The sequence below is a fragment of the Oncorhynchus clarkii genome, chromosome 4 (genome assembly GCF_045791955.1).
Source record: "Oncorhynchus clarkii lewisi isolate Uvic-CL-2024 chromosome 4, UVic_Ocla_1.0, whole genome shotgun sequence".
In the NCBI taxonomy this organism is placed as follows: domain Eukaryota; kingdom Metazoa; phylum Chordata; class Actinopteri; order Salmoniformes; family Salmonidae; genus Oncorhynchus; species Oncorhynchus clarkii.
This window is the reverse complement of record NC_092150.1, coordinates 1,316,578-1,342,618: the sequence shown is the minus strand read 5'-3', so window position 1 is coordinate 1,342,618 and position 26,041 is coordinate 1,316,578. Positions and strand designations below refer to the sequence as shown.

The following is a 26,041-nucleotide window of genomic DNA, read 5'->3' as shown; positions in this document are numbered from 1 at the left end:
CCTAGGTTCCTGCCTTCATAGGGAGTTTTTCCCTAGCCACCGTGCTTCTACATCTTGCTGTTTGGGGTTTTAGGCTGGGTTTCTGTATAAGCACTTTGTGACATCAGCATACATTATCACATTAATACATTATCACATTAATACATTATCACATTAATACAGTATCACATTAATACAGTATACAGTAACACATTATCACATTAATACACCATCACATTAATACAGTATCACATTAATATGTGGCCGCCTCGCTTCGCGTTCCTAGGAAACTATGCAGTTTTTTGTTTTTTTACGTGTTATTTCTTACATTAGTACCCCAGGTCATCTTAGGTTTCATTACATACAGTCGAGAAGAACTACTGAATATAAGATCAGCATCAACTCACCATCAGTACGACCAAGAATATGTTTTTCGCGACGCGGATCCTGTGTTCTGCCTTACAAACAGGACAACGGAGTGGATCCTATGCAGCGACCCAAAAAAACGACTCCGAAAGAGAGGGAAACGAGGCGGTCTTCTGGTCAGACTCCGGAGACGGGCACAGCGGCACCACTCCCTAGCATTCTTCTTGCCAATGTCCAGTCTCTTGACAACAAGGTTGATGAAATCCGAGCAAGGGTAGCATTCCAGAGGGACACCAGAGACTGTAACGTTCTTTGCTTCACGGAAACGTGGCTTACTGGAGAGACGCAATCCGAAGCGGTGCAGCCAACAGGTTTCTCCACGCATCGCGCAGACAGGAAAAAACATCTTTCTGGTAAAAAGAGGGGCGGGGGCGTATGCCTTATGACTAACGTGACATGGTGCGATGAAAGAAACATACAGGAACTCAAATCCTTCTGTTCACCTGATTTAGAATTCCTCACAATCAAATGTAGACCGCATTATCTACCAAGAGAATTCTCTTCGATTATAATCACAGCCGTATATATCCCCCCCCAAGCAGACACATCGATGGCTCTGAACGAACTTTATTTAACTCTCTGCAAACTGGAAACAATTTATCCGGAGGCTGCATTCATTGTAGCTGGGGATTTTAACAAGGCTAATCTGAAAACAAGACTCCCCAAATTTTATCAGCATATCGATTGCGCAACCAGGGGAGGAAAGACCTTGGACCATTGTTACTCTAACTTCCGCGACGCATATAAGGCCCTGCCCCGCCCCCCTTTCGGAAAAGCTGACCACGACTCCATTTTGTTGATCCCTGCCTACAGACAGAAACTAAAACAAGAGGCTCCCACGCTGAGGTCTGTCCAACGCTGGTCCGACCAAGCTGACTCCACACTCCAAGACTGCTTCCATCACGTGGACTGGGAGATGTTTCGTATTGCGTCAGATAACAACATTGACGAATACGCTGATTCGGTGTGCGAGTTCATTAGAACGTGCGTTGAAGATGTCGTTCCCATAGCAACGATTAAAACATTCCCTAACCAGAAACCGTGGATTGATGGCAGCATTCGTGTGAAACTGAAAGCGCGAACCACTGCTTTTAATCAGGGCAAGGTGTCTGGTAACATGACCGAATACAAACAGTGCAGCTATTCCCTCCGCAAGGCTATCAAACAAGCTAAGCGCCAGTACAGAGACAAAGTAGAATCTCAATTCAACGGCTCAGACACAAGAGGCATGTGGCAGGGTCTACAGTCAATCACGGACTACAGGAAGAAACCCAGCCCAGTCACGGACCAGGATGTCTTGCTCCCAGGCAGACTAAATAACTTTTTTGCCCGCTTTGAGGACAATACAGTGCCACTGACACGGCCTGCAACGAAAACATGCGGTCTCTCCTTCACTGCAGCCGAGGTGAGTAAGACATTTAAACGTGTTAACCCTCGCAAGGCTGCAGGCCCAGATGGCATCCCCAGCCGCGCCCTCAGAGCATGCGCAGACCAGCTGGCCGGTGTGTTTACGGACATATTCAATCAATCCCTATACCAGTCTGCTGTTCCCACATGCTTCAAGAGGGCCACCATTGTTCCTGTTCCCAAGAAAGCTAAGGTAACTGAGCTAAATGACTACCGCCCCGTAGCACTCACATCCGTCATCATGAAGTGCTTTGAGAGACTAGTCAAGGACCATATCACCTCCACCCTACCTGACACCCTAGACCCACTCCAATTTGCTTACCGCCCAAATAGGTCCACAGACGATGCAATCTCAACCACACTGCACACTGCCCTAACCCATCTGGACAAGAGGAATACCTATGTGAGAATGCTGTTCATCGACTACAGCTCGGCATTCAACACCATAGTACCCTCCAAGCTCGTCATCAAGCTCGAGACCCTGGGTCTCGACCCCGCCCTGTGCAACTGGGTACTGGACTTCCTGACGGGCCGCCCCCAGGTGGTGAGGGTAGGCAACAACATCTCCTCCCCGCTGATCCTCAACACTGGGGCCCCACAAGGTTGCGTTCTGAGCCCTCTCCTGTACTCCCTGTTCACCCACGACTGCGTGGCCACGCACGCCTCCAACTCAATCATCAAGTTTGCGGACGACACAACAGTGGTAGGCTTGATTACCAACAACGATGAGACGGCCTACAGGGAGGAGGTGAGGGCCCTCGGAGTGTGGTGTCAGGAAAACAACCTCACACTCAACGTCAACAAAACTAAGGAGATGATTGTGGACTTCAGGAAACAGCAGAGGGAACACCCCCCTATCCACATCGATGGAACAGTAGTGGAGAGGGTAGCAAGTTTTAAGTTCCTCGGCATACACATCACAGACAAACTGAATTGGTCCACTCACACAGACAGCATCGTGAAGAAGGCGCAGCAGCGCCTCTTCAACCTCAGGAGGCTGAAGAAATTCGGCTTGTCACCAAAAGCACTCACAAACTTCTACAGATGCACAATCGAGAGCATCCTGGCGGGCTGTATCACCGCCTGGTATGGCAACTGCACCGCCCTCAACCGTAAGGCTCTCCAGAGGGTAGTGAGGTCTGCACAACGCATCACCGGGGGCAAACTTCCTGCCCTCCAGGACACCTACACCACCCGATGTCACAGGAAGGCCATAAAGATCATCAAGGACATCAACCACCCGAGCCACTGCCTGTTCACCCCGCTATCATCCAGAAGGCGAGGTCAGTACAGGTGCATCAAAGCTGGGACCGAGAGACTGAAAAACAGCTTCTATCTCAAGGCCATCAGACTGTTAAACAGCCACCACTAACACTGAGTGGCTGCTGCCAACACACTGACACTGACTCAACTCCAGCCACTTTAATAATGGGAATTGATGGGAAATGATGTAAATATATCACTTTAAACAATGCTACCTTATATAAATGTTACTTACCCTACATTATTCATCTCATACGCATACGTATATACTGTACTCTATATCATCGACGGTATCCTTATGTAATACATGTATCACTAGCCACTTTATACTATACTATGCCACTTTGTTTACATACTCATCTCATTTGTACATACTGTACCCGATACCATCTACTGTATCTTGCCTATGCTGCTCTGTACCATCACTCATTCATATATCCTTATGTACATATTCTTTATCCCCTTACACTGTGTACAAGACAGTAGTTTGGAATTGTTAGTTAGATTACTTGTTATTACTGCATTGTCGGAACTAGAAGCACAAGCATTTCGCTACACTCGCATTAACATCTGCTAACCATGTGTATGTGACAAATAAAATTTGATTTGATTTGATTTGATTTTAATACAGTAACACATTAATACAGTATCACATTAATACAGTATACAGTAACACATTATCACATTAATACAGTATCACATTAATACATTATCACATTAATACAGTATCACATTAATACAGTATACAGTAACACATTATCACATTAATACAGTATCACAGTAATACATTATCACATTAATACAGTATACAGTAACACATTATCACATTAATACACCATCACATTAATACAGTATCACATTAATACAGTATACAGTAACACATTATCACATTAATACAGTATCACATTAATACACCATCACATTAATACACCATCACATTAATACAGTATCACATTAATACAGTATACAGTAACACATTAATACATTATCACATTAATACATTATCACATTAATACAGTATCACATTAATACAGTATCACATTAATACATTATCGCATTAATACATTATCTCTCTTTACATACCAGTCACCCACTTGTCAACCATTACATATTAATACATTATCACATTAATACAGTATCACATTAATACAGTAACACATTAATACATTATTACATTAATACAGTATACAGTAACACATTATCACATCAATACATTACATATTAATACACCATCACATGAATACACCATCACATTAATGCAGTATCACATTAATACATTATCACATTAATACATTATCACATTAATACATTATCACATTAATACAGTATCACATTAATACTATATCACATTAATACAGTATCACATTAATACAGTATCACATTAATACAGTATCACATTAATACACCATCACATTAATACATTATCTCATTGATACATTATCTCATTAATACATTATCTCACCAATACATTATCCCATTAATACATTATCACATTAATACATTATCTCATTAATACATTATCACATGGATACAGTATCACATTAATACAGTATCACATTAATACATTATCACATTAATACATTATCTCTCTTTACATACCAGTCACCCACTTGTCATACATCCATACATTGGTTCTGCTGCCAGCTTTCCTTCTGAACTGTAATGAGCTCCCATCGCTGTATAAAGGAGCTGCAGCATATAGGTCCCCCTCTAAAAGAACAGAACCCACGTTACGACAAGGAAGCAAAGACATTCAATAATTCATTGCATCCTAGTAAAAAATAGACACATTTTATAAGGTATTTCTACTGGATTTGATTAGGTGGTTATATAGTATGATCTCATGTCACACACAGACACACAGAGAGACACACAGAGAGACACACAGACACACAGAGGCTCACAGACACACACAGAAAGACACACAGAGACATTCAATAATTCATTGCATTTTTGTGAAAACGTACGTATTCAACGCCAAGGGATCTGATTGACCAACCTTTGGACTACATGACCAAAGGTATGTGGACACCTGCTCGTCAAACATCTCATTCCAATTCAAAATCATGCTATAACAGCCTCCAGTCTTATGGGAAGGCTTTCCACTGGATGTTGGAACATTGCTGCTATAACAGCCTCCACTCTTCTGGGAAGGCTTTCCACTAGATGTTGGAACATTGTTGCTATAACAACCTCCAGTCTTCTGGGGAGGCTTTCCACTAGATGTTGGAACATTGTTGAGGGGACTTGCTTTTATTCAGCCATAACAGCATTAGTGAGGTCGGGGCACTGATGTTTGGCGGTTTGGCCTGGCTCGCAGTCAGCATTTCAATTCATCCCAAAGGTGTTCGATAGGGTTGAGATCAGGGCTCTATTCAGTCCAGTCAAGTTCTCCCATATCTATCTCGGCAAACCATTTCTGTATGGACCTCGCTTTGTGCACGGGGGCATTGTTATACTGAAACAGGAAAGGGACTTCCGGAAACTGTTGCCACAAAGTGGGAAGTACAGAATTGTCTAGAAGGTCATTGTACGCTGTAGATTTCCCTTCACTGGAACTAAAGGGCCCGAACCATGAAAAACAGCTGCAGACCATTATTCCTCCACCAAACTTTACCGTTGGCACTATGCATTGGGACAGGTAGCGTTCTCCTGGCATCCGCCAAACCCAGATTCATCTGTCAGACTGCCAGATGGTAAAGTGTGATTCATCACTCCAGAGAACGCATTTCCACTGCTCCAGAGTCCAATGGCTTTACACTACTCCAGCATTGCACATGGTGATCTTAGGCTTGTGTGCAGCTGCTCGGCCATGGAAACCCATTTCATGAAGCTCCAGACTAACAATTATTGTGCTGACGTTGCTTCCAGAGGCAGTTTGGAACTCTGTAGTTGCAACCGAGGACAGACTATCTTTACACACTACGCGCTTCAGCACTCGTGGGTTCCGTTCTGTGAGCTTGTGTGGTCTACCACTTCGCAGCTGAGCCGTTGTTGCTCCTAGACGTTTCCACTTCACAATAACATCACTTACAGTTGACAGGGGCAGCTCCAGCAGGGCAGAAATGTGACAAAATGACTTGTTGGAAAAGTTGCATCCTATGACAGTGCCCCGTTGAAAGTCACTGAGCTCTTCAGTAAGGCCATTCTACTGCCAATGTTTACCTATGGAGATTGCATGACTGTGTGCTTGATTTTATAAACCTGTCAACAACGGGTGGGGCTGAAATAGCTAAATCCACTCATTTGAAGAGGTGTCCACATACTTTTGTATATATAGTGTATCATCTGCCACTGAACCACTGAACGTTAAGTTTGTACTGTAGGGAAGACAACAGTCGACAGCTATGTGCTTAACATACCTACAGTGAGGGAGAGTGCATTCTGGGAGTAAACGTAAGGAGAGAGTCCAGTGCCTTCGTAACTCTCGACAATCTCAAGTGTGTGATTGGGCATCTGAGAATACTGTGGCATAAACACAGGAAAAACACTCATCAACACAGGAACCAAAGATCACAGTGGGCGACTCACAAATGGCACCCTATTCCCTATGTAGTGGACCACCACATGCCGCTTTTGGGGCGGCAGGTAGCCTAGTGGTTAGAGTGTTGGACTGGTAGCCAGCAGGTAGCCTAGTGGTTAGAGTGTTGGACTAGTAGCCAGCAGGTAGCCTAGTGGTTAGAGTGTTGGACTAGTAGCCAGCAGGTAGCCTAGTGGTTAGAGTGTTGGACTAGTAGCCAGCAGGTAGCCTAGTGGTTAGAGTGTTGGACTGGTAGCCAGCAGGTAGCCTAGTGGTTAGAGTGTTGGACTGGTAGCCAGCAGGTAGCCTAGTGGTTAGAGTGTTGGACTAGTAGCCAGCAGGTAGCCTAGTGGTTAGAGTGTTGGACTAGTAGCCAGCAGGTAGCCTAGTGGTTAGAGTGTTGGACTAGTAGCCAGCAGGTAGCCTAGTGGTTAGAGTGTTGGACTAGTAGCCAGCAGGTAGCCTAGTGGTTAGAGTGTTGGACTAGTAGCCAGCAGGTAGCCTAGTGGTTAGAGTGTTGGACTAGTAGCCAGCAGGTAGCCTAGTGGTTAGAGTGTTGGACTAGTAGCCAGCAGGTAGCCTAGTGGTTAGAGTGTTGGACTAGTAGCCAGCAGGTAGCCTAGTGGTTAGAGTGTTGGACTGGTAGCCAGCAGGTAGCCTAGTGGTTAGAGCGTTGGGCCAGTAACTGAAAGGTTGCTGCATCAAACCCCCGAGCTGACAAGGTACAAATCTGTCGTTCCGCCCCTGAACAGGCAGTTAACCCACTGTTCCTAGGCCATCATTGAAAATAAGAATTTGTTCTTAACTGACTTGCCTAGTTATTAAATAAAGGTTGTTTTTTTTTATTTATAATTTTGACCAGGGCTCATAGGGAATAGGGGGCCATTTGGGACATGAAAACATATGTGATGGAACATATCAAATCATACTTTATTTGTCACATGTGCCGAATACAACAAGTGTAGACTTTACCGTGAAACGATGAATACAACAAGTGTAGACTTTACCGTGAAACGATGAATACAACAAGTGTAGACTTTACCGTGAAACGATGAATACAACAAGTGAAATGCTTACAAGGCCTTAACCAACAGTGCAGTTCAAGAAGAGTTAAGAAAATATTTACCAAGTAGGCGAAGGTAAATAATTATCATAAATGACATAGCAATCAATCATCACCATGCTGGGAGGACGACCTATGAACTATAGTGAGAAAGCCCTGCTCGGTGGCCGACCTGTTAACTATAGTGAGAAAGTCCTGCTCGGTGGCCGACCTGTGAACTATAGTGAGAAAGCCCTGCTCGGTGGACGACCTTTAACTATAGTGAGAAAGCCCTGCTCGTGGACGACCTGTGAACTATAGTGAGAAAGCCCTGCTCGGTGGCCGACCTGTGAACTATAGTGAGAAAGCCCTGCTGGGAGGACGACCTATTAACTATAGTGAGAAAGCCCTGCTGGGAGGACGACCTATGAACTATAGTGAGAAAGCCCTGCTCGGTGGACTAACTATGAACTATAGTGAGAAAGCCCTGCTCGGTGGACTAACTATGAACTATAGTGAGAAAGCCCTGCTCGGTGGACTAACTATGAACTATAGTGAGAAAGCCCTGCTCGGTGGACGACCTATTAACTATAGTGAGAAAGCCCTGCTGGGAGGACGACCTATTAACTATAGTGAGAAAGCCCTGCTGGGAGGACGACCTATGAACTATAGTGAGAAAGCCCTGCTCGGTGGACTAACTATGAACTATAGTGAGAAAGCCCTGTTGGGAGGACGACCTATGAACTATAGTGAGAAAGCCCTGCTCGGTGGACTAACTATGAACTATAGTGAGAAAGCCCTGCTGGGAGGACGACCTATGAACTATAGTGAGAAAGCCCTGCTCGGTGGACTAACTATGAACTATAGTGAGAAATCCCTGCTGGGTGGACGGCTTTTCCACTTTCCTTAACACTCTCTGCTGTCAGCACATACTGTATATGTCTCCCCACAGGAGACAGGGTTCATTCCCGGTCTCCAACCTTCCTACTACTCAGTTTCTACAACTGTCTAAGAAAGCATAAAATAAACAAATCCTCACCAGCTTCCAGCACTGGGGCTTGTTCCCATTGGTCCCACAGACAAACAGACTGTCCTGAAACTTCTGGATAACAGTGATGACATTCTTACATGGACCCTGGGAAAGGGTTAGAATAAGAACGTTAGAATCAGAACGTTAGAATCAGAACGTTAGAATCAGAACGTTAGAATCAGAACGTTAGAATCAGAACGTTAGAATCAGAACGTTAGAATCAGAATGTTAGAATCAGAACGTTAGAGCTAATTGTTTATAAAAGCGTGTGTTGTGTATAGTGTCAAACATTAAACAAAAAAACTTTGTAATGACAGTATATCGCTACAAAAAACATTCTAAAGCAACCGTTGAAGGTCAACATTGTTAACAACACCAGTGAGAAAACTCTCTTACTGCATGAGTTCAACCTGATCAACAACTAAATAGAAAGTAGGACTTTAAGCTTCGGGAAACAGCTGAACAGTAAAGTTGGCAGGCTGTAAGTGACCCTAGAAAAACAGAGACGAGTTTAAGAGAGATTGAAAGAAAAGCCAAAGAAATCCAAGATAACTTAGACTTGGATATAGCGCACCTAGCATCGAGGATAGACAATATGGAAGCCAATACGACCAGCGCAAACCCAAACCAATTCACTAAATTAAACCCTGAAGTGTCCATCATCACAGCAGGCCAACCATTCAAACAAGGAGAGGATGTGATGGAGAGAGCGGGGTACTTCTGACAGAGGGATCCCGATGCAGGACGTAGTAGCAGCAGAGTGGATGTAGACCTAGTAGCAGCAGAGTGGATGTAGACCTAGTAGCAGCAGAGTGGATGTAGACCTACTAGCAGCAGAGTGGATGTAGACCTAGTAGCAGCAGAGTGGATGTAGACCTAGTAGCAGCAGAGTGGATGTAGACCTAGTAGCAGCAGAGTGGATGTAGACCTAGTAGCAGCAGAGTGGATGTAGACCTAGTAGCAGCAGAGTGGATGTAGACCTAGTAGCAGCAGAGTGGATGTAGACCTAGTAGCAGCAGAGTGGATGTAGACCTAGTAGCAGCAGAGTGGATGTAGACCTAGTAGCTGCAGAGTGGATGTAGACCTAGTAGCAGCAGAGTGGATGTAGACCTAGTAGCAGCAGAGTGGATGTAGACCTAGTAGCAGCAGAGTGGATGTAGACCTAGTAGCAGCAGAGTGGATGTAGACCTAGTAGCAGCAGAGTGGATGTAGACCTAGTAGCAGCAGAGTGGATGTAGACCTAGTAGCAGCAGAGTGGATGTAGACCTAGTAGCAGCAGAGTGGATGTAGACCTAGTAGCAGCAGAGTGGATGTAGACCTAGTAGCTGCAGAGTGGATGTAGACCTAGTAGCAGCAAAGTGGATGTAGACCTAGTAGCAGCAGAGTGGATGTAGACCTAGTAGCAGCAGAGTGGATGTAGACCTAGTAGCAGCAGAGTGGATGTAGACCTAGTAGCAGCAGAGTGGATGCAGACCTAGTAGCAGCAGAGTGGATGTAGACCTAGTAGCAGCAGAGTGGATGTAGACCTAGTAGCAGCAGAGTGGATGTAAACCTAGTAGCAGCAGAGTGGATGTAGACCTAGTAGCAGCAGGTGTTACCGTTATCAGGTGTTACCGTTATCAGGTCCGTTATCAGGTCCGTTATCAGGTGTTACCGTTATCAGGTGTTACCGTTATCAGGTCCGTTATCAGGTGTTACCGTTATCAGGTGTTACCGTTATCAGGTGTTACCGTTATCAGGTGTTACCGTTATCAGGTCCGTTATCAGGTGTTACCGTTATCAGGTCCGTTATCAGGTGTTACCGTTATCAGGTGTTACCGTTATTAGGTCCGTTATCAGGTGTTACCGTTATCAGGTGTTACCGTTATCAGGTCCGTTATCAGGTCCGTTATCAGGTGTTACCGTTATCAGGTGTTACTGTTATCAGGTCCATTATCAGGTCCGTTATCAGGTGTTACCGTTATCAGGTGTTACCGTTATCAGGTCCGTTATCAGGTGTTACCGTTATCAGGTGTTACCGTTATCAGGTCCGTTATCAGGTCCGTTATCAGGTCCGTTATCAGGTGTTACCGTTATCAGGTGTTACCGTTATCAGGTCCGTTATCAGGTGTTACCGTTATCAGGTCCGTTATCAGGTGTTACCATTATCAGGTGTTACCGTTATCAGGTGTTACCGTTATCAGGTGTTACCGTTATCAGGTCCGTTATCAGGTGTTACCGTTATCGGGTGTTACCGTTATCAGGTCCGTTATCAGGTGTTACCGTTATCAGGTGTTACCGTTATCAGGTCCGTTATCAGGTGTTACCGTTATCAGGTGTTACCGTTATCGGGTCCGTTATCAGGTCCGTTATCAGGTGTTACCGTTATCAGGTGTTACCGTTATCAGGTCCGTTATCAGGTGTTACCGTTATCAGGTCCGTTATCAGGTGTTACCGTTATCAGGTCCGTTATCAGGTGTTACCATTATCAGGTGTTACCGTTATCAGGTGTTACCGTTATCAGGTGTTACCGTTATCAGGTCCGTTATCAGGTGTTACCGTTATCAGGTGTTACCGTTATCGGGTCCGTTATCAGGTCCGTTATCAGGTGTTACCGTTATCAGGTGTTACCGTTATCAGGTCCGTTATCAGGTGTTACCGTTATCAGGTCCGTTATCAGGTGTTACCATTATCAGGTGTTACCGTTATCAGGTCCGTTATCAGATGTTACCGTTATCAGGTGTTACCGTTATCAGGTCCGTTATCAGGTGTTACCGTTATCAGGTGTTACCGTTATCAGATGTTACCGTTATCAGGTGTTACCGTTATCAGGTGTTACCGTTATCAGGTGTTACCGTTATCAGGTCCGTTATCAGGTGTTACCGTTATCAGGTGTTACCGTTATCAGGTGTTACCGTTAGCAGGTCCGTTATCAGGTGTTACCGTTATCAGGAGTTACCGTTATCAGGTGTTACCGTTATCAAGTCTGTTATCAGGTCCGTTATCAGGTGTTACCGTTATCAGGTGTTACCATTATTAGGTGTGACCGTTATTAGTTGTTACCGTTATCAGGTGTTACCGTTATCAGGAGTTACCGTTATCAGGTCCGTTATCAGGTGTTACCGTTATCAGATGTTACCGTTATTAAGTCTGTTATCAGGTCCGTTATCAGGTTTTACCGTTATCAGGTGTTACCGTTATTAGGTGTTACCGTTATTAGTTGTTACCGTTATCAGGAGTTACCGTTATCAGGTCCATTATCAGGTGTTACCGTTATCAGGAGTTACCGTTATCAGGTCCATTATCAGGTGTTACCGTTATCAGGAGTTACCGTTATCAGGTCCATTATCAGGTGTTACCGTTATCAGGAGTTACCGTTATCAGGTCCATTATCAGGTGTTACCGTTATCAGGTCCATTATCAGGTGTTACCGTTATCAGGTCCATTATCAGGTCCTCCTCAGTCTCCTCAGGTAGGTCCTCCTCAGTCTCCTCAGGTATGCCCTCCTCAGTCTCCTCAGCCAGGTCCTCCTCAGCCTCCTGAGGTAGGTCCTCCTCAGCCTCCTCGGGTAGGTCCTCCTCAGTCTCCGCAGGTAGGCCCTCCTCAGTCTCCTCAGGTAGGCCCTCGTCAGGTAGGTCCTCCTCAGTCTCCTCAGCCAGGCCCTCCTCAGTCTCCTCAGGTAGGTCCTCCTCAGTCTCCTCGGGTAGGTCCTCTTCAGTCTCCTCGGGTAGGTCCTCTTCAGTCTCCTCAGGTAGGTCCTCTTCAGTCTCCTCAGGTAGGTCCTCTTCAGTCTCCTCAGGTAGGTCCTCTTCAGTCTCCTCAGGTAGGTCCTCCTCAGTCTCCTCGGGTAGGTCCTCTTCAGTCTCCTCGGGTAGGTCCTCTTCAGTCTCCTCGGGTAGGTCCTCTTCAGTCTCCTCAGGTAGGTCCTCTTAAGTCTCCTCAGGTAGGTCCTCTTCAGTCTCCTCAGGTAGGTCCTCTTCAGTCTCCTCAGGTAGGTCCTCTTCAGTCTCCTCAGGTAGGTCCTCTTCAGTCTCCTCAGGTAGGTCCTCCTCAGGTAGATCGTCTCCTTGTCTCTTGCCAAAGTTATACAGAACTGCAACTGCAGTAATGACTGTCAGGGTAGTGTCCATCTTCGTGCAGAGCCTTCAGGCAGGGGGATCTTTTGTTCCACACTCCAAAAACTCTCTATGAGACCTCTTGTCAGGATATGAGAGGTGTTGTATTCTCTCTCTTCAGGTGTCTGGGGCTTTAAAAGGGGAGTCATAAGGTACCCACGACAGGCATATCCATTGTCACCTAGTAGGGGCCTTCATATGCTCCCCTTTCCAGCATTGCACACAGTTTACTATTGTCAAAGATTCTGCTGGCATGGCTGGATCTTGGCCATTTAGCTAGGATGTTGGTGAGCTGACCTTTGACATCACAGCCAGCCTGCATGTTGATGGAGCAGTAGGATGTTGGTGAGCTGACCTTTGACATCACAGACAGCCTGCAGGTTGATGGGGCAGTAGGATGTTGGTGAGCTGACCTTTGACATCACAGACAGCCTGCACGTTGATGGAGCAGTAATCTTTCTGATTACTTGTGAAGTCCAAAAAGGCCCCCATCCACTATCCGGTTACATAGAACCGTAGGGCCACCAGGAGCTGAAGTACTGGGGGTACAGCCACAATCCTATCCCTCCCATACTTCATGGTTGGTCTTTCTTTCCAGTTGCATTACAGAGTCCTTGGAGAAGCAGTATCTCCTTGACAACTCATCGTTATCATGAAACTCAACAGGATTCAACGGTCTCTAATTATTCTCTGAGGAACTCTGTCGTTTTGGTCTCTCCACGGTAGATATGCTGCCGCCCATTTTATCTGTTTATCGCACCTCAAATGGCAGTTTAGAATTAATCTCCAATCTAAGTTAACATTTAAAACATTTTTCATTGAGCAACAGGCTTAGAATTTATCTAGGTTTAAAGTGAAAACTAAATTTAGATTAGAGGAAGGATTTCATTTAACTAGGATTAGTTGGTGTAACAAGATTAATAGATAAAACCTTGATTTAAACCAGTTTAAGAGGTTATCCATGTTGGTGCAACTCACCCACAATGTGGGCTGGGCATCATGCAGGCGCATGACATTAGAATAAAATCAATCAATCAATCATATTAATATGGACAGATACCATTCAAACATGACCATATTAAACACACAACAGTCAGGTGCATTGCACCAGCACACTGTGCTTCTAACACCTGCATTGCTTGCTGTTTGGGGTTTTAGGCTGGGTTTCTGTACAGCACTTTGAGATATCAGCTGATGTACAAAGGGCTATATAAATACATTTGATTTGATTTGCTAGTAATGTTGAAGGGTAAATTAGATCAAAGGTTATATATTATTCAGACAGCCGGGGGGAAACGGAACCATATCTATTCTCAGTTTTGATTAAAATGAGTGTGTATTTCCATGCTATGCTGAGTGCTGATCCTCTGACCCTGAGGAAGTCTCTAAAAACTTCTAGTAGACACTAATATGAATCAGGGTGTTGTCAACTTTCAATAAAAACCTGTCAGTTAATATAGTTTTATATACAATTTACATTGTTGATAATACAAAATATTCCAAAACATGCATCCCGTTTGCAACAACGCACTCAAGTTATACTGCAAAAAATGTGGCAAAGCAATTCACTTTTTTTGTCCTGAATACAAAGTGTTATGTTTTGGGCAAATCCATACAACACATTACTGAGTACCACACTCCATATTTTCAAACATAGCCGTGGCTGCATCATGTTATGGGTATGCTTGTAGTCGTTAAGGACTGGGAAGTTTTTCAGGATAAAAAAATAAATAGAATGGAGCTAAGTACAGGCAAAATCCAAGAGGACAACCTGGTTCAGTCTGATTTCCACCAGACAATGAGAGTAGAATTCACCTTTCAGCAGGAACACAAGGCTAAATCTACACTGGAGTTGCTGACCAAGATGACAGTGAATGTTCCTGCATGCCCGAGTTACAGTTTTGACTTAAATCTACTTGAAAATCTATGGCAAGACTTGAAAAGTGTTCTCTAGCAATGATCAACAACCAATTTGACTGAGCTTGAAGAATTTTGAAAATAATCATGGGCAAATGTTGCACAATCCAATCTTAGAGACGTACCCAGAAAGACTCACAGATGTAATCACTCTTAGAGACTTACCCAGAAAGACTCACAGTTGTAATCGCTGCCAAAGGTGTTTCTACAATGTATCGACTCAGGGGTGTGAACACTTATTTTTTTTTTAAAGTTATATTTCTGTATTTCATTTTCAATATATTTTTTACAATTTTGAAAAACAAATGTTCACTTTGTCCAATATCAGGTATAGTGTGTATAGTGTATATAGTGTATAGTGTGTATAGTGTATATAGTGTGTATAGTGTATAGTGTATAGTGTGTATAGTGTGTATAGTGTGTATAGTGTATAGTGTGTATAGTGTATAGTGTAGTGTGTATAGTGTATAGTGTGTATAGTGTATAGTGTGTATAGTGTGTATAGTGTATGGTGTGTATAGTGTGTATAGTGTATAGTATGTATAGTGTATAGTGTGTATAGTGTATAGTGTAAAGTGTGTATAGTGTATAGTGTGTATATTGTTTAGTGTGTATAGTGTGTATAGTGTGTATAGTGTATAGTGTATAGTGTGTATAGTGTATAGTGTGTATAGTGTGTATAGTGTACAGTGTGTATAGTGTGTATAGTGTACAGTGTGTATAGTGTGTATAGTGTACAGTGTGTATAGTGTGTATAGTGTATAGTGTGTATAGTGTATATAGTGTGTATAGTGTGTATAGTGTATAGTGTGTATAGTGTATAGTGTGTATAGTGTGTATAGTGTATAGTGTATAGTGTGTATAGTGTGTATAGTGTATAGTGTGTATAGTGTATAGCGTGTATAGTGTATAATGTGTATGGTGTATAGTGTGTATAGTGTATAGTGTGTATAGTGTGTATAGTGTATAGTGTGTATAGTGTATAGTGTGTATAGTGTGTATAGTGTATAGTGTGTATAGTGTATAGTGTGTATAGTGTATAGTGTGTATAGTGTATAGTGTATAGTGTGTATAGTGTATAGTGTGTATAGTGTATAGTGTGTATAGTGTGTATAGTGTGTATAGTGTGTATAGTGTATATAGTGTGTATAGTGTGTATAGTGTGTATAGTGTGTATAGTGTGTATAGTGTGTATAGTGTGTATAGTGTATAGTGTGTATATGGGTGAGAAGAAAACCTGGAATAAGTCAAGAGGTCTACGTTCTGAAGGCGCTGTATGTGGATTTACTCACCTCTCCACAGGTCTGTCCAGCTGTCGTGCCGAGTGGGAACAACTGCAGAACAAAAGACATGATTGAGAAAACATTGCCCTGTTTAACCTTCCCTGCCTCAGAGCTGTACAAGGCTCTGCTTTGGCTGAATCAGGAGGTTTTCATGCTGTAAACCAACATATATCCAGGTTATTGCATAAACTCAAGAGGAATGCATGACTTTCATCTCAATATCCTGATTTTAAGAGCGAACTAACTTGGCCATCAGCGTAAATATTTGAGATACCAGCATTTATTCCCTAAGTACCACAAAACACACAGTATTTTCAGCTTGAAAGTAGACATTCCTCCTAGCATTGTTAATATAACTAAATGTGCTTATGTCTCTGCATGGCTGGCTCTTTGGGGTTGTAGGCTGGGTCTCTGTAAAGCACTTACAACTGCTGATGGGGGGGGGGAAAAGGCCTTTATAAAATACATTTGAGTGAAATTGGATTGAAACTGAAACCTACCTATCTAATGACAGACTTATCCTGACAGTGTAACAATAATGGCTTTGAGATGTCTACTGTTGATATGTATGTAGCCCGCTGTGGCATTGACGTTATTATTTAATGTCTGGCTTTTGTAGCAAACCTAATGGCTATTATAGATCTCAAAGGGCCAGACATCGTTGCGAAGGTCAAAGACGTCTAGCCCTGTGAGACTAACCCAACAAACAAGCACCATGTTCTAGAAAGGAGAATATGACATTCAACACACTGTATGATACAAATTATTAAACAAAGGACACTGCATATAAAATGAGCATTGTGTTTTATTTGTATATTTAACCTTTATTTAACTAGGCAAGTCAGTTAAGTGATTGCCTTACCCCACTAATCTTCTACATTTGCACACACTGTACATATATTTTTTTTCTAATGTATTATTGACTGTATGTTTGTTTTACTCCATGTGTAACTCTGTGTTGTTGTTTGTGTCGTACTGCTATGCTTTATCTTGGCCAGGTCGCAGTTGTAAATGAGAACTTGTTCTCAACTAGCCTACCTGGTTAAATAAAGGTGAAATAAACATGTTTTTAAAAGACGAGCGACCCAGGGATGTGTTTGCGTTGTGGACCTTTAACAGAATGTGACTGGCAGAACGGGTGTTGTATGTGGAGGATGAGGGCTGTAGTAGATATCTCAAATAGAGGGGGGGGGGGGGGGGGGGTTGGCTAATTGTGATCTTGGGAGGGAAGGAAAGGGAACAGAGACTGTGTGTACCAACCTCTAAGATTCGACTGTACTCCACATCAATCTGAAAGACAAAGTCTGTGCCTCCAACGTACAGCTCATCACCATCTTCTGGTTGGAAGAAGACTGTGTGGTTCTGAGGAAGGTTATATTCCAGCCGGTCTTCTATCCTGTCTGGAGGAAGGAATAGAATAGAATCTGTAAGGAGCTGGATGGTGGTACGGCCATAGAAAGAATGAGATGCATTAGCTATTATTTACAATTATTAATTATATTTCTCTGGGATCAGTAGAAGGTTTCAGAAAACAAAATGGGGACAAAGCAAGAATGTACATTTGAAGAAATGAAGAAAAAAAAAACTGTTTTCATAATATTTGTGGGTAGATGTCAATACAGTAGTGTTCCACAGACAACTGTAATGCTGTTTTATGTCCGTGTGACACTATTCATTCACACACATATGATGGAAAGCATCACGTTGGTGTAATTTCCTACAGTGTCATTCTACAGAGTCAAGTAGCATCGGTATTCGTTTCACATGCTATTGAAGTCATCATGTAGACCTTACGCAGTCATTCCCATGCAGTGTGACATTCTGTTGAATTATCTTATTAGGTTAAGCTAATTATTTTCCATTTAGGGTTAGACTAATTAATTTCCATTTAGGTTTAGGCTAATTCTTTCCATTTAGGGTTAGGCTAATTCTTTACATTTAGGGTTAGGCTAATTCTTTACATTTAGGGTTAGGCTAATTCCTTTCCATTTAGGGTTAGGCTAATTCTTTACATTTAGGGTTAGGCTAATTCTTTACATTTAGGGTTAGGCTAATTCTTTACATTTAGGGTTAGGCTAATTCTTTACATTTAGGGAAGGGCTAATTCCTTCTTTGAATGAAACGGGCCATAGAATGACGTAAGGTTAACGTCCTCATGTTGCGTTCTTGTAATTTTAAGTCCCCAAGTACAATAAAGTAGGACCTCGGGTATATCATTCTGTTTTCCTGGGCTACATCATTCTGTTTCCCTGGGCTACATCATTCTGTTTCCCTGGGCTACATCATTCTGTTTCCCTGGTCTACATCATTCTGTTTCCCTGGGCTACATCATTCTGTTTCCCTGGGCTACATCATTCTGTTTCCCTGGGCTACATCATTCTGTTTCCCTGGGCTACATCATTCTGTTTCCCTGGGCTACATCATTCTGTTTCCCTGGGCTACATCATTCTGTTTCCCTGGGCTACATCATTCTGTTTCCCTGGGCTACATCATTCTGTTTCCCTGGGCTACCTCATTCTGTTTCCCTGGGCTACATCATTCTGTTTCCCTGGGCTACATCATTCTGTTTCCCTGGGCTACATCATTCTGTTTCCCTGGTCTACATCATCAAATTCATCAAATGTATTTAAATAGCCCTTCGTACATCAGCTGAAAAAGTGCTGTACAGAAACCCAGCCTAAAACCCCAAACAGCAAGCAATGCAGGTGTAGAAGCACGGTGGCTAGGAAAAACTCCCTAGAAAGGCCAAAACCTAGGAAGAAACCTAGAGAGGAACCAGGCTACATCATTCTGCAGCCCTGAGCTATATCATTCTGCAGCCCTGAGCTATATCATTTTGCAGCCCTGAGCTATATCATTTTGCAGCCCTGAGCTATATCATTTTGCAGCCCTGAGCTATATCATTCCATAGCCCTGAGCTATATCATTCTGTAGTCCTGAGCTATATCATTCTGCAGCCCTGAGCAACATCATTCCGTAGCCCTGAGCAACATCATTCTGCAGCCCTGAGCTATATCATTCTGCAGCCATGAGCTATATCATTCTGCAACGCTGAGCTATATCTTTCTGAATCCCTGAGCTATATCATTCTGCAGCCCTGAGCTATATCATTCTGCAGCCCTGAGCTATATCATTCCATAGACCTGAGCAACATCATTCTGCAGCCCTGAGCAACATCATTCTGCAGCCCTGAGCTATATCATTCCATAGCCCTGAGCTATATCATTCTGTAGTCCTGAGCTATATCATTCTGCAGCCCTGAGCAACATCATTCCGTAGCCCTGAGCAACATCATTCTGCAGCCCTGAGCTATATCATTCCGTAGCCTTGAGCTATATCATTCTGTAGTCCTGAGCTATATCATTCTGTAGTCCTGAGCTATATCATTCTGTAGCCCTGAGCTATATCAATCCGCAGCCCTGAGCTATATCATTCTGTAGTCCTGAGCTATATCATTCTGTAGTCCTGGGCTACTTCATTTTGTTGCCCTGAGCTATATCATTCTGTAGCCATGAGCTATATCATTATGTAGCCGTGGGCTACTATCATTCTGTAGCTCTGAGCTACAGTATATCATTTTGTAACCCAGGGCACATCATTCTGTAGCCCTGAGTCAAATCATTCTGTAGCTATATCATTCTGAATCCCTGAGCTAAATCATTCTGTAGCCCTGAGCTATTTCATTCTGTAGCCCTGAGCTATATCATTCTGTAGCCCTGAGCTATATCATTCTGTAGCTATATCATTCTGTAGCCCTGAGCTAAATCATTCTGTAGCCCTGAGCAAAATAATTATGTAGCTATATAATTCTGTTTCCCTTAGCTACATCATTCTGTAGCCCTGAGCTATATCATTCTGTAGCCCTGAGCTATATCATTCTGTAGCCCTGAGCTATATCATTCTGTAGCTATATCATTCTGAATCCCTGAGCTATATCATTCTGTAGTCCTGAGCTATATCATTCTGTAGCCCTGAGCTATATCATGCTGTAGGTTTTTCATTCTGAATCCCTGAGCTATATCATTCTGTAGCCGTGAGCTATATCATTCTGAATCCCTGAGCTAAATCATTCTGTAGCCCTGGGCTATATCATTCTGAATCCCTAAGCTATATCATTCTGAATCCCTGAGCTATATCATTCTGAATCCATGAGCTATATCATTCTGTAGCCCTGAGCTATATCATTCTGAATCCCTGAGCTATATCATTTTGAATACCTGAGCTATATCATTCTGAATCCTTGAGCTATATCATTCTGAATCCCTGAGCTATATCATTCTGAATCCCTGAGCTATATCATTCTGTAGCCCTGAGCTATATCATTCTGAATCCCTGAGCTATATCATTCTGAATCCCTGAGCTATATCATTCTGAATCCCTGAGCTATATCATTCTGAATCCCTGAGCTATATCATTCTGAATCCCTGAACTATATCATTCTGAATCCCTGAACTATATCATTCTGAATCCCTGAGCTATATCATTTTGAATCCCTGAAATAAATAATTATGTTTAGTTCTAATGCTGTCTCTCTGGGTGATAGTTCTAATGCTGTCTCTCTAGGTGGTAGTTCTAATGCTGTCTCTCTAGGTGGTAGTTCTAATGCTGTCTCTCTGGGTGGTAGTTCTAATGCTGTCTCTCTAGGTGGTAGTTCTAATGCTGTCTCTCTGGGTGGTAGTTCTAATGCTGTCTCTCTAGGTGGTAGTTCTAATGCTGTCTCTCTAGGTGGTAGTTCTAATGCTGTCTCTCTAGGTGGTAGTTCTAATGCTGTCTCTCTGGGTGGTAGTTCTAATGCTATCTCTCTAGGTGGTAGTTCTAATGCTGTCTTTCTAGGTGGTAGTTCTAATGCTGTCTCTCTAGGTGGTAGCTCTAATGCTGTCTCTCTAGATGGTAGTTCTAATGCTCTCTCTCTAGGTGGTAGTTCTAATGCTGTCTCTCTAGGTGGTAGTTCTAATGCTGTCTCTCTAGGTGGTAGTTCTAATGCTGTCTCTCTAGGTGGTAGTTCTAATGCTGTCTCTCTAGGTGGTAGTTCTAATGCTGTCTCTCTAGGTGGTAGCTCTAATGCTGTCTCTCTAGATGGTAGTTCTAATGCTCTCTCTCTAGGTGGTAGTTCTAATGCTGTCTCTCTAGGTGGTAGTTCTAATGCTGTCTCTCTAGGTGGTAGTTCTAATGCTGTCTCTCTAGGTGGTAGTTCTAATGCTGTCTCTCTAGGTGGTAGTTCTAATGCTGTCTCTCTAGGTGGTAGTTCTAATGCTGTCTCTCTAGGTGGTAGTTCTAATGCTGTCTCTCTAGGTGGTAGTTCTAATGCTGTCTCTCTGGGTGGTAGTTCTAATGCTGTCTCTCTAGGTGGTAGTTCTAATGCTGTCTTTCTGCATTGAGTATCACCAGCACACAGACTAGACTCTTCAGAGTTCACGGACTGTTATGTGCTAGAAAAACATCCCTAACTCCTAAAAACAGGTTGGAGCACTAAAATACAGGCATAAAGACTTCATATTTACACTGACTGCACCAAACATTAGGAACCACCTTTAGTCAGGTCATGAACTATACAAGGTGTTGAAAACGTTCCACAGGGATAGGGGCCCATGGGAAACTGTTGCGTGTGAAAATCCCAGCAGCATTGCAGTTCTTGACACACTCAAACCGGTTCGCCTAGCAACTACTACCAGGAACTTAAATCTTTTGTCTTGCCCATTCAATCTCTGAATGGCACCTTTGCAGTAGGGTGGTAGTTGCTTTTGATACCATCGATTACCACATTCTTTTGGCGAGATTGGAAACCCAAATTGGTCTACACGGACAAGTTCTGGCATGGTTTAGATCTTATCTGTCGGAAAGATATCAGTTTGTCTCTGTGAATGGTTTGTCAAATCAACTGTAAGTTTCGGTGTTCCCCAAGGTTCTGTTTTTTTTGTTTTCACTATATATTTTACCTCTTGGGGATGTCATTCGGAAACATGTTAACTTTCACTGCTATGCGGACGACACACAGCTGTACATTTCAATGAAACAAGGTGAAGCCCCAAAATTGCCCTCCCTGGAAGCCTGTGTTTCAGACATAAGGAAGTGGATGGTGGCAAATGTTATACTTTTAAACTCGGACAAAACAGAGATGCTTGTTCTAGGTCCCAAGAAACAAAGAGATCTCTCTGTTGGATCTGACATTTAATCTTAATGGTTATACAGTCATCTCTGCGTTACTCTGGACCCTGATCTCTCTTTTGACGAACATATCAAGACTGTTTCAAGGACAGCTTTTTTCCATCTTTGTAACATTGCAAAAATCAGAAACTTTCTGTCCAAAAATGATGCTGAAAAATGTATCCATGCTTTTGTCACTTCTAGGTTAGACTACTGCAATGCTCTACTTTCCGGCTACCCGGATAAAGCACTAAATAAACTTCAGTTAGTGCTAAACAAGGCTGCTAGAATCCTGACTAGCACCAACAAATTTGATCATATTACTCCAGTGCTAGCCTCCCTACACTGGCTTCCTGTTAAGGCTAGGGCTGATTTCAAGGTTTTACTGCTAACCTACAAAGCATTACATGGGCTTGCTCCTACCTATCTCTCTGATTTGGTCCTGCCGTACATACCTACACGTACGCTATGGTCACAAGACACAGGCCTCCTAATTGTCCCTAGAATTTCTAAGCAAACAGCTGGAGGCAGGGCTTTCTCTACCCATGTGAGAGACCCAGACTCGGTCTCAACCTTTAAGTCTTTATTGAAGACTCATCTCTTCAGTGGGTCATATGATTGAGTGTAGTCTGGCCCAGGATTGGGAAGGTGAACGGAAAGGCTCTGGAGCAACGAACCGCCCTTGCTGTCTCTGCCTGGCCGGTTCCCCTCTTTCCACTGGGATTCTCTGCCTCTAACCCTATTACAGGGGCTGAGTCACTGGCTTTCTGGTGCTCTTTCATGCTGTCCCTAGGAGGGGTGCATCACTTGAGTCGGTTGAGTCACTGATGTGATCTTCCTGTCTGGGTTGGCGCCCCTCTCGGGTTTCTTGTGGTTGGGGAGATCTTTGTAGGCTATACTCAGTAGTAAATTGGTGTTTTGAAGATATCCCTCTAGTGGTGTGGGGGCTGTGCTTTGGCAAAGTGGGCGGGGTTATATCCTTCCTGGTTGGCCCTGGTATCGTCGGATGGGGCCACAGTGTCTCCCAAACCCTCCTGTCTCAGCCTCCAGTATTTATGCTGCAGTAGTTTATGTGTCGGGGGGCTAGGGTCAGTCTGTTATATCTGGAGTATTTATCCTGTCTTATCCGGTGTCCTGTGTGAATTTAAGTATGCGCTCTCTAATTCGCTCTCTCCCTCTCCTCCCTCATAATATTGTGTAACCGTTCGGACGCAACAGACAACTTTGCGAGACCGCCGATCTTTCGGACGTCTCCTGGTCTGACAAATGCCGCTCTGGTTCTGTCACCTTTCACTGCAGATGCGGAAGTGCGAGATCGGCGGATGATAGATCTCTCTCTCCATCTTAACCTGACTGATTATTAATGTGGATGTGGTGGATAGATCTCTCTCTCCATCTTAACCTGACAGATTATTAATGGGGATGTGGTGGATAGATCTCTCTCTCCATCTTAACCTGACAGATTATTAATGGGGATGTGGTGGATAGATCTCTCTCTCCATCTTAACCTGACATATTATTAATGGGGATGTGGTGGATAGATCTCTCTCTCCATCTTAACCTGACAGATTATTAATGGGGATGTGGTGGATAGATCTCTCTCTCCATCTTAACCTGACAGATTATTAATGGGGATGTGGTGGATAGATCTCTCTCTCCATCTTAACCTGACAGATTATTAATGGGGATGTGGTGGATAGATATCTCTCTCCATCTTAACCTGACAGATTATTAATGGGGATGTGGTGGATAGATCTCTCTCTCCATCTTAACCTGACAGATTATTAATGGGGATGTTTTTATTATGCTAATTAGATTTCCGCGGGGGGTGCGGACATCCACTCTAGAGGGTTAAAGTAGTCCTTAATCCTATCAGTCCCAAGACCCCAGCAAAAAATCTGCTTTTCATTTATCTGACTTTAATTTATTCATGTTCATAGCCCATCTATAAATAGCCCAAACAACTACCTTCTTCCCCTACTGTATTTAATTTATTTTGCTCCTTTGCACCCCAGTATTTCTACTTTGCACACTCATCTACTGTCAAATCTACCATTCCAGTGTTTTACTTGCTATATTGTATTTACTTTGCCACCATGGCCTTTTTTGCCTTTACCTCCCTTATCTCACCTCATTTGCTCACATCGTATATAGACTTGTTTATACTGTATTATTGACTGTATGTTTGTTTTACTCCATGTGTAACTCTGTGTCGTTGTATGTGTCGAACTGCTTTGCTTTATCTTGGCCAGGTCGCAAATGTAAATGAGAACTTGTTCTCAACTTGCCTACCTGGTTAAATAAAGGTGAAATAAAAAAATAAAAAATGTAAATTATAGACACTATGACCTGGGATCTCCTATGGTCTTCTATGTAGAAGAACCCTTTACAGTATTATAGACACTATGTCCTGGGATCTCCTATGGTCTTCTATGTAGAAGAACCGTCTACCTTTTAACGACTCCTGTGTACTTTCTGGGCGTCATAGATCAGAACATGTTAAGTGTTTGTGAGTCTCAGCTTTCCATAGATAACTTTTAATAGTTTGTAGCTCAAACCATTCTGAATCTAAAGATGTTTTTATAAAACAAAATGTAAAAAAGACCTGGGCCAGTTAAGGATCTGCTCTTGTCTCACAAATACAGCTCTAGCTCAGCCACAGTTAAGTTTTGTAGCTCAAACACATGATGTTTAAAAGGGGTTAGACACATTGGGTTGGGACTGATCTTGATCTGACTACCCTTCCTCCTAGACTTTGATTGTTGCTTTTATGATATGGTTCGATATATATAAATATATATTTATTTTTTAAATTTATTTTTTAAATTGAATTAAAAATGTTTCGATTTTTTGCACTTTGGGATTATTATTATATAATGAAAATCGTTTTACAACGGTAATACATTATTATTATTATATTATTGACACTTTGAATCAGACACGATAGCCTTCGTTGCAAAATTGTTACAGGTAATGAACAGGTGCCGTGTGCAGCAGCAGTCACAGAATACATGTACTTACCTTGTCTCAAGATGAGTCTTGGTATATCCCTCACACCTCGGGTAAATGGAAAATTAATCAAACCAAGAAAAACAAGCAAATTCATTTTTATGCTTTGATTTTGCGGTCAAACTACTCAGAAGAATTCATTGGTGTTGCCATGACGGCAATGCGTTAGAATCATGATGAACGTGGAAATGAATACGTTGCTGTCCGTCTCCTTTGCGTTCATCGCAAGCACTGGGAAATAACAGATTCATCCCGAAGGTAGAGGGAGGGAGCTTGTAACCCGCCTCCCTTCACTCCGGGTTCAACGTTTTAGTCCCATTATAAATCTAACGTTACTGCTAAAATAAAAACACTTATAAAATAACTACCCATCACATTACAAATCTAACGTTACTGATAAAATAAAACACTTATAAATGAACTTGCATCACCTTACAAATCTAACGTTACTACTCAAATAAAAAAAACGTATATTTATTTCTATCTTGGTTTTTATATCGATAAGGTGAGCCAATGTGCATATGTTGTTGACTGCCGTGACTAATCAGCTACAGCTGAGTGTTTGATAGATCCGTGTGGATAAGAGCAAGTCAACAAATGAAACGCCAGATGGCTAAAAACAATCACACGATAACGTTAGCTAGCTAGCTGTTTGTTGCCAGGGAAACATAAACAAAGACCGTAGAGAAGGCGAGACACCCGACTCCCTCATTTTATTTGTTATAGTTGCGGGTGGGAAGAGACGATTGGATTAAATATCGCTGCTTGTTAATTAAAGCATGTTTTTGCATGCAGTTTAAAGTTGATTGCATTCGGAATCAGACTGCCTCCACGGTGTGACGAAGGTGCTCTGCTCTGTCAGTCGGCGAAGTCGGTTCAAAACAAAAAAAAACATTAATTGTGTAGTAATTAGTAGGATTCGGTGTT

The 26,041-nt window shown here is 42.8% G+C and overlaps 1 protein-coding gene across 1 annotated transcript in view; it reads right to left on the bottom strand.

Annotated features, from left to right (window-relative positions):
* The window catches only part of LOC139406279 (semaphorin 7A (JohnMiltonHagen blood group)), a 65,529-nt gene extending 40,182 nt beyond the window's left edge, over positions 1-25,347 (bottom strand). Inside the window, exons 1-6 of the mRNA XM_071148735.1 lie at positions 25,127-25,347; positions 17,222-17,361; positions 15,971-16,012; positions 8,677-8,772; positions 6,438-6,540; positions 4,675-4,785 (exon numbers count right to left, since the gene is read on the bottom strand). Of these exons, the coding sequence (XP_071004836.1) occupies positions 4,675-4,785; positions 6,438-6,540; positions 8,677-8,772; positions 15,971-16,012; positions 17,222-17,361; positions 25,127-25,211 (577 nt within the window). The 5' untranslated portion in view covers positions 25,212-25,347. The remainder of the gene's footprint in view (positions 1-4,674; positions 4,786-6,437; positions 6,541-8,676; positions 8,773-15,970; positions 16,013-17,221; positions 17,362-25,126) is intronic.
* Between the last annotated feature and the right edge of the window lie 694 nt (positions 25,348-26,041).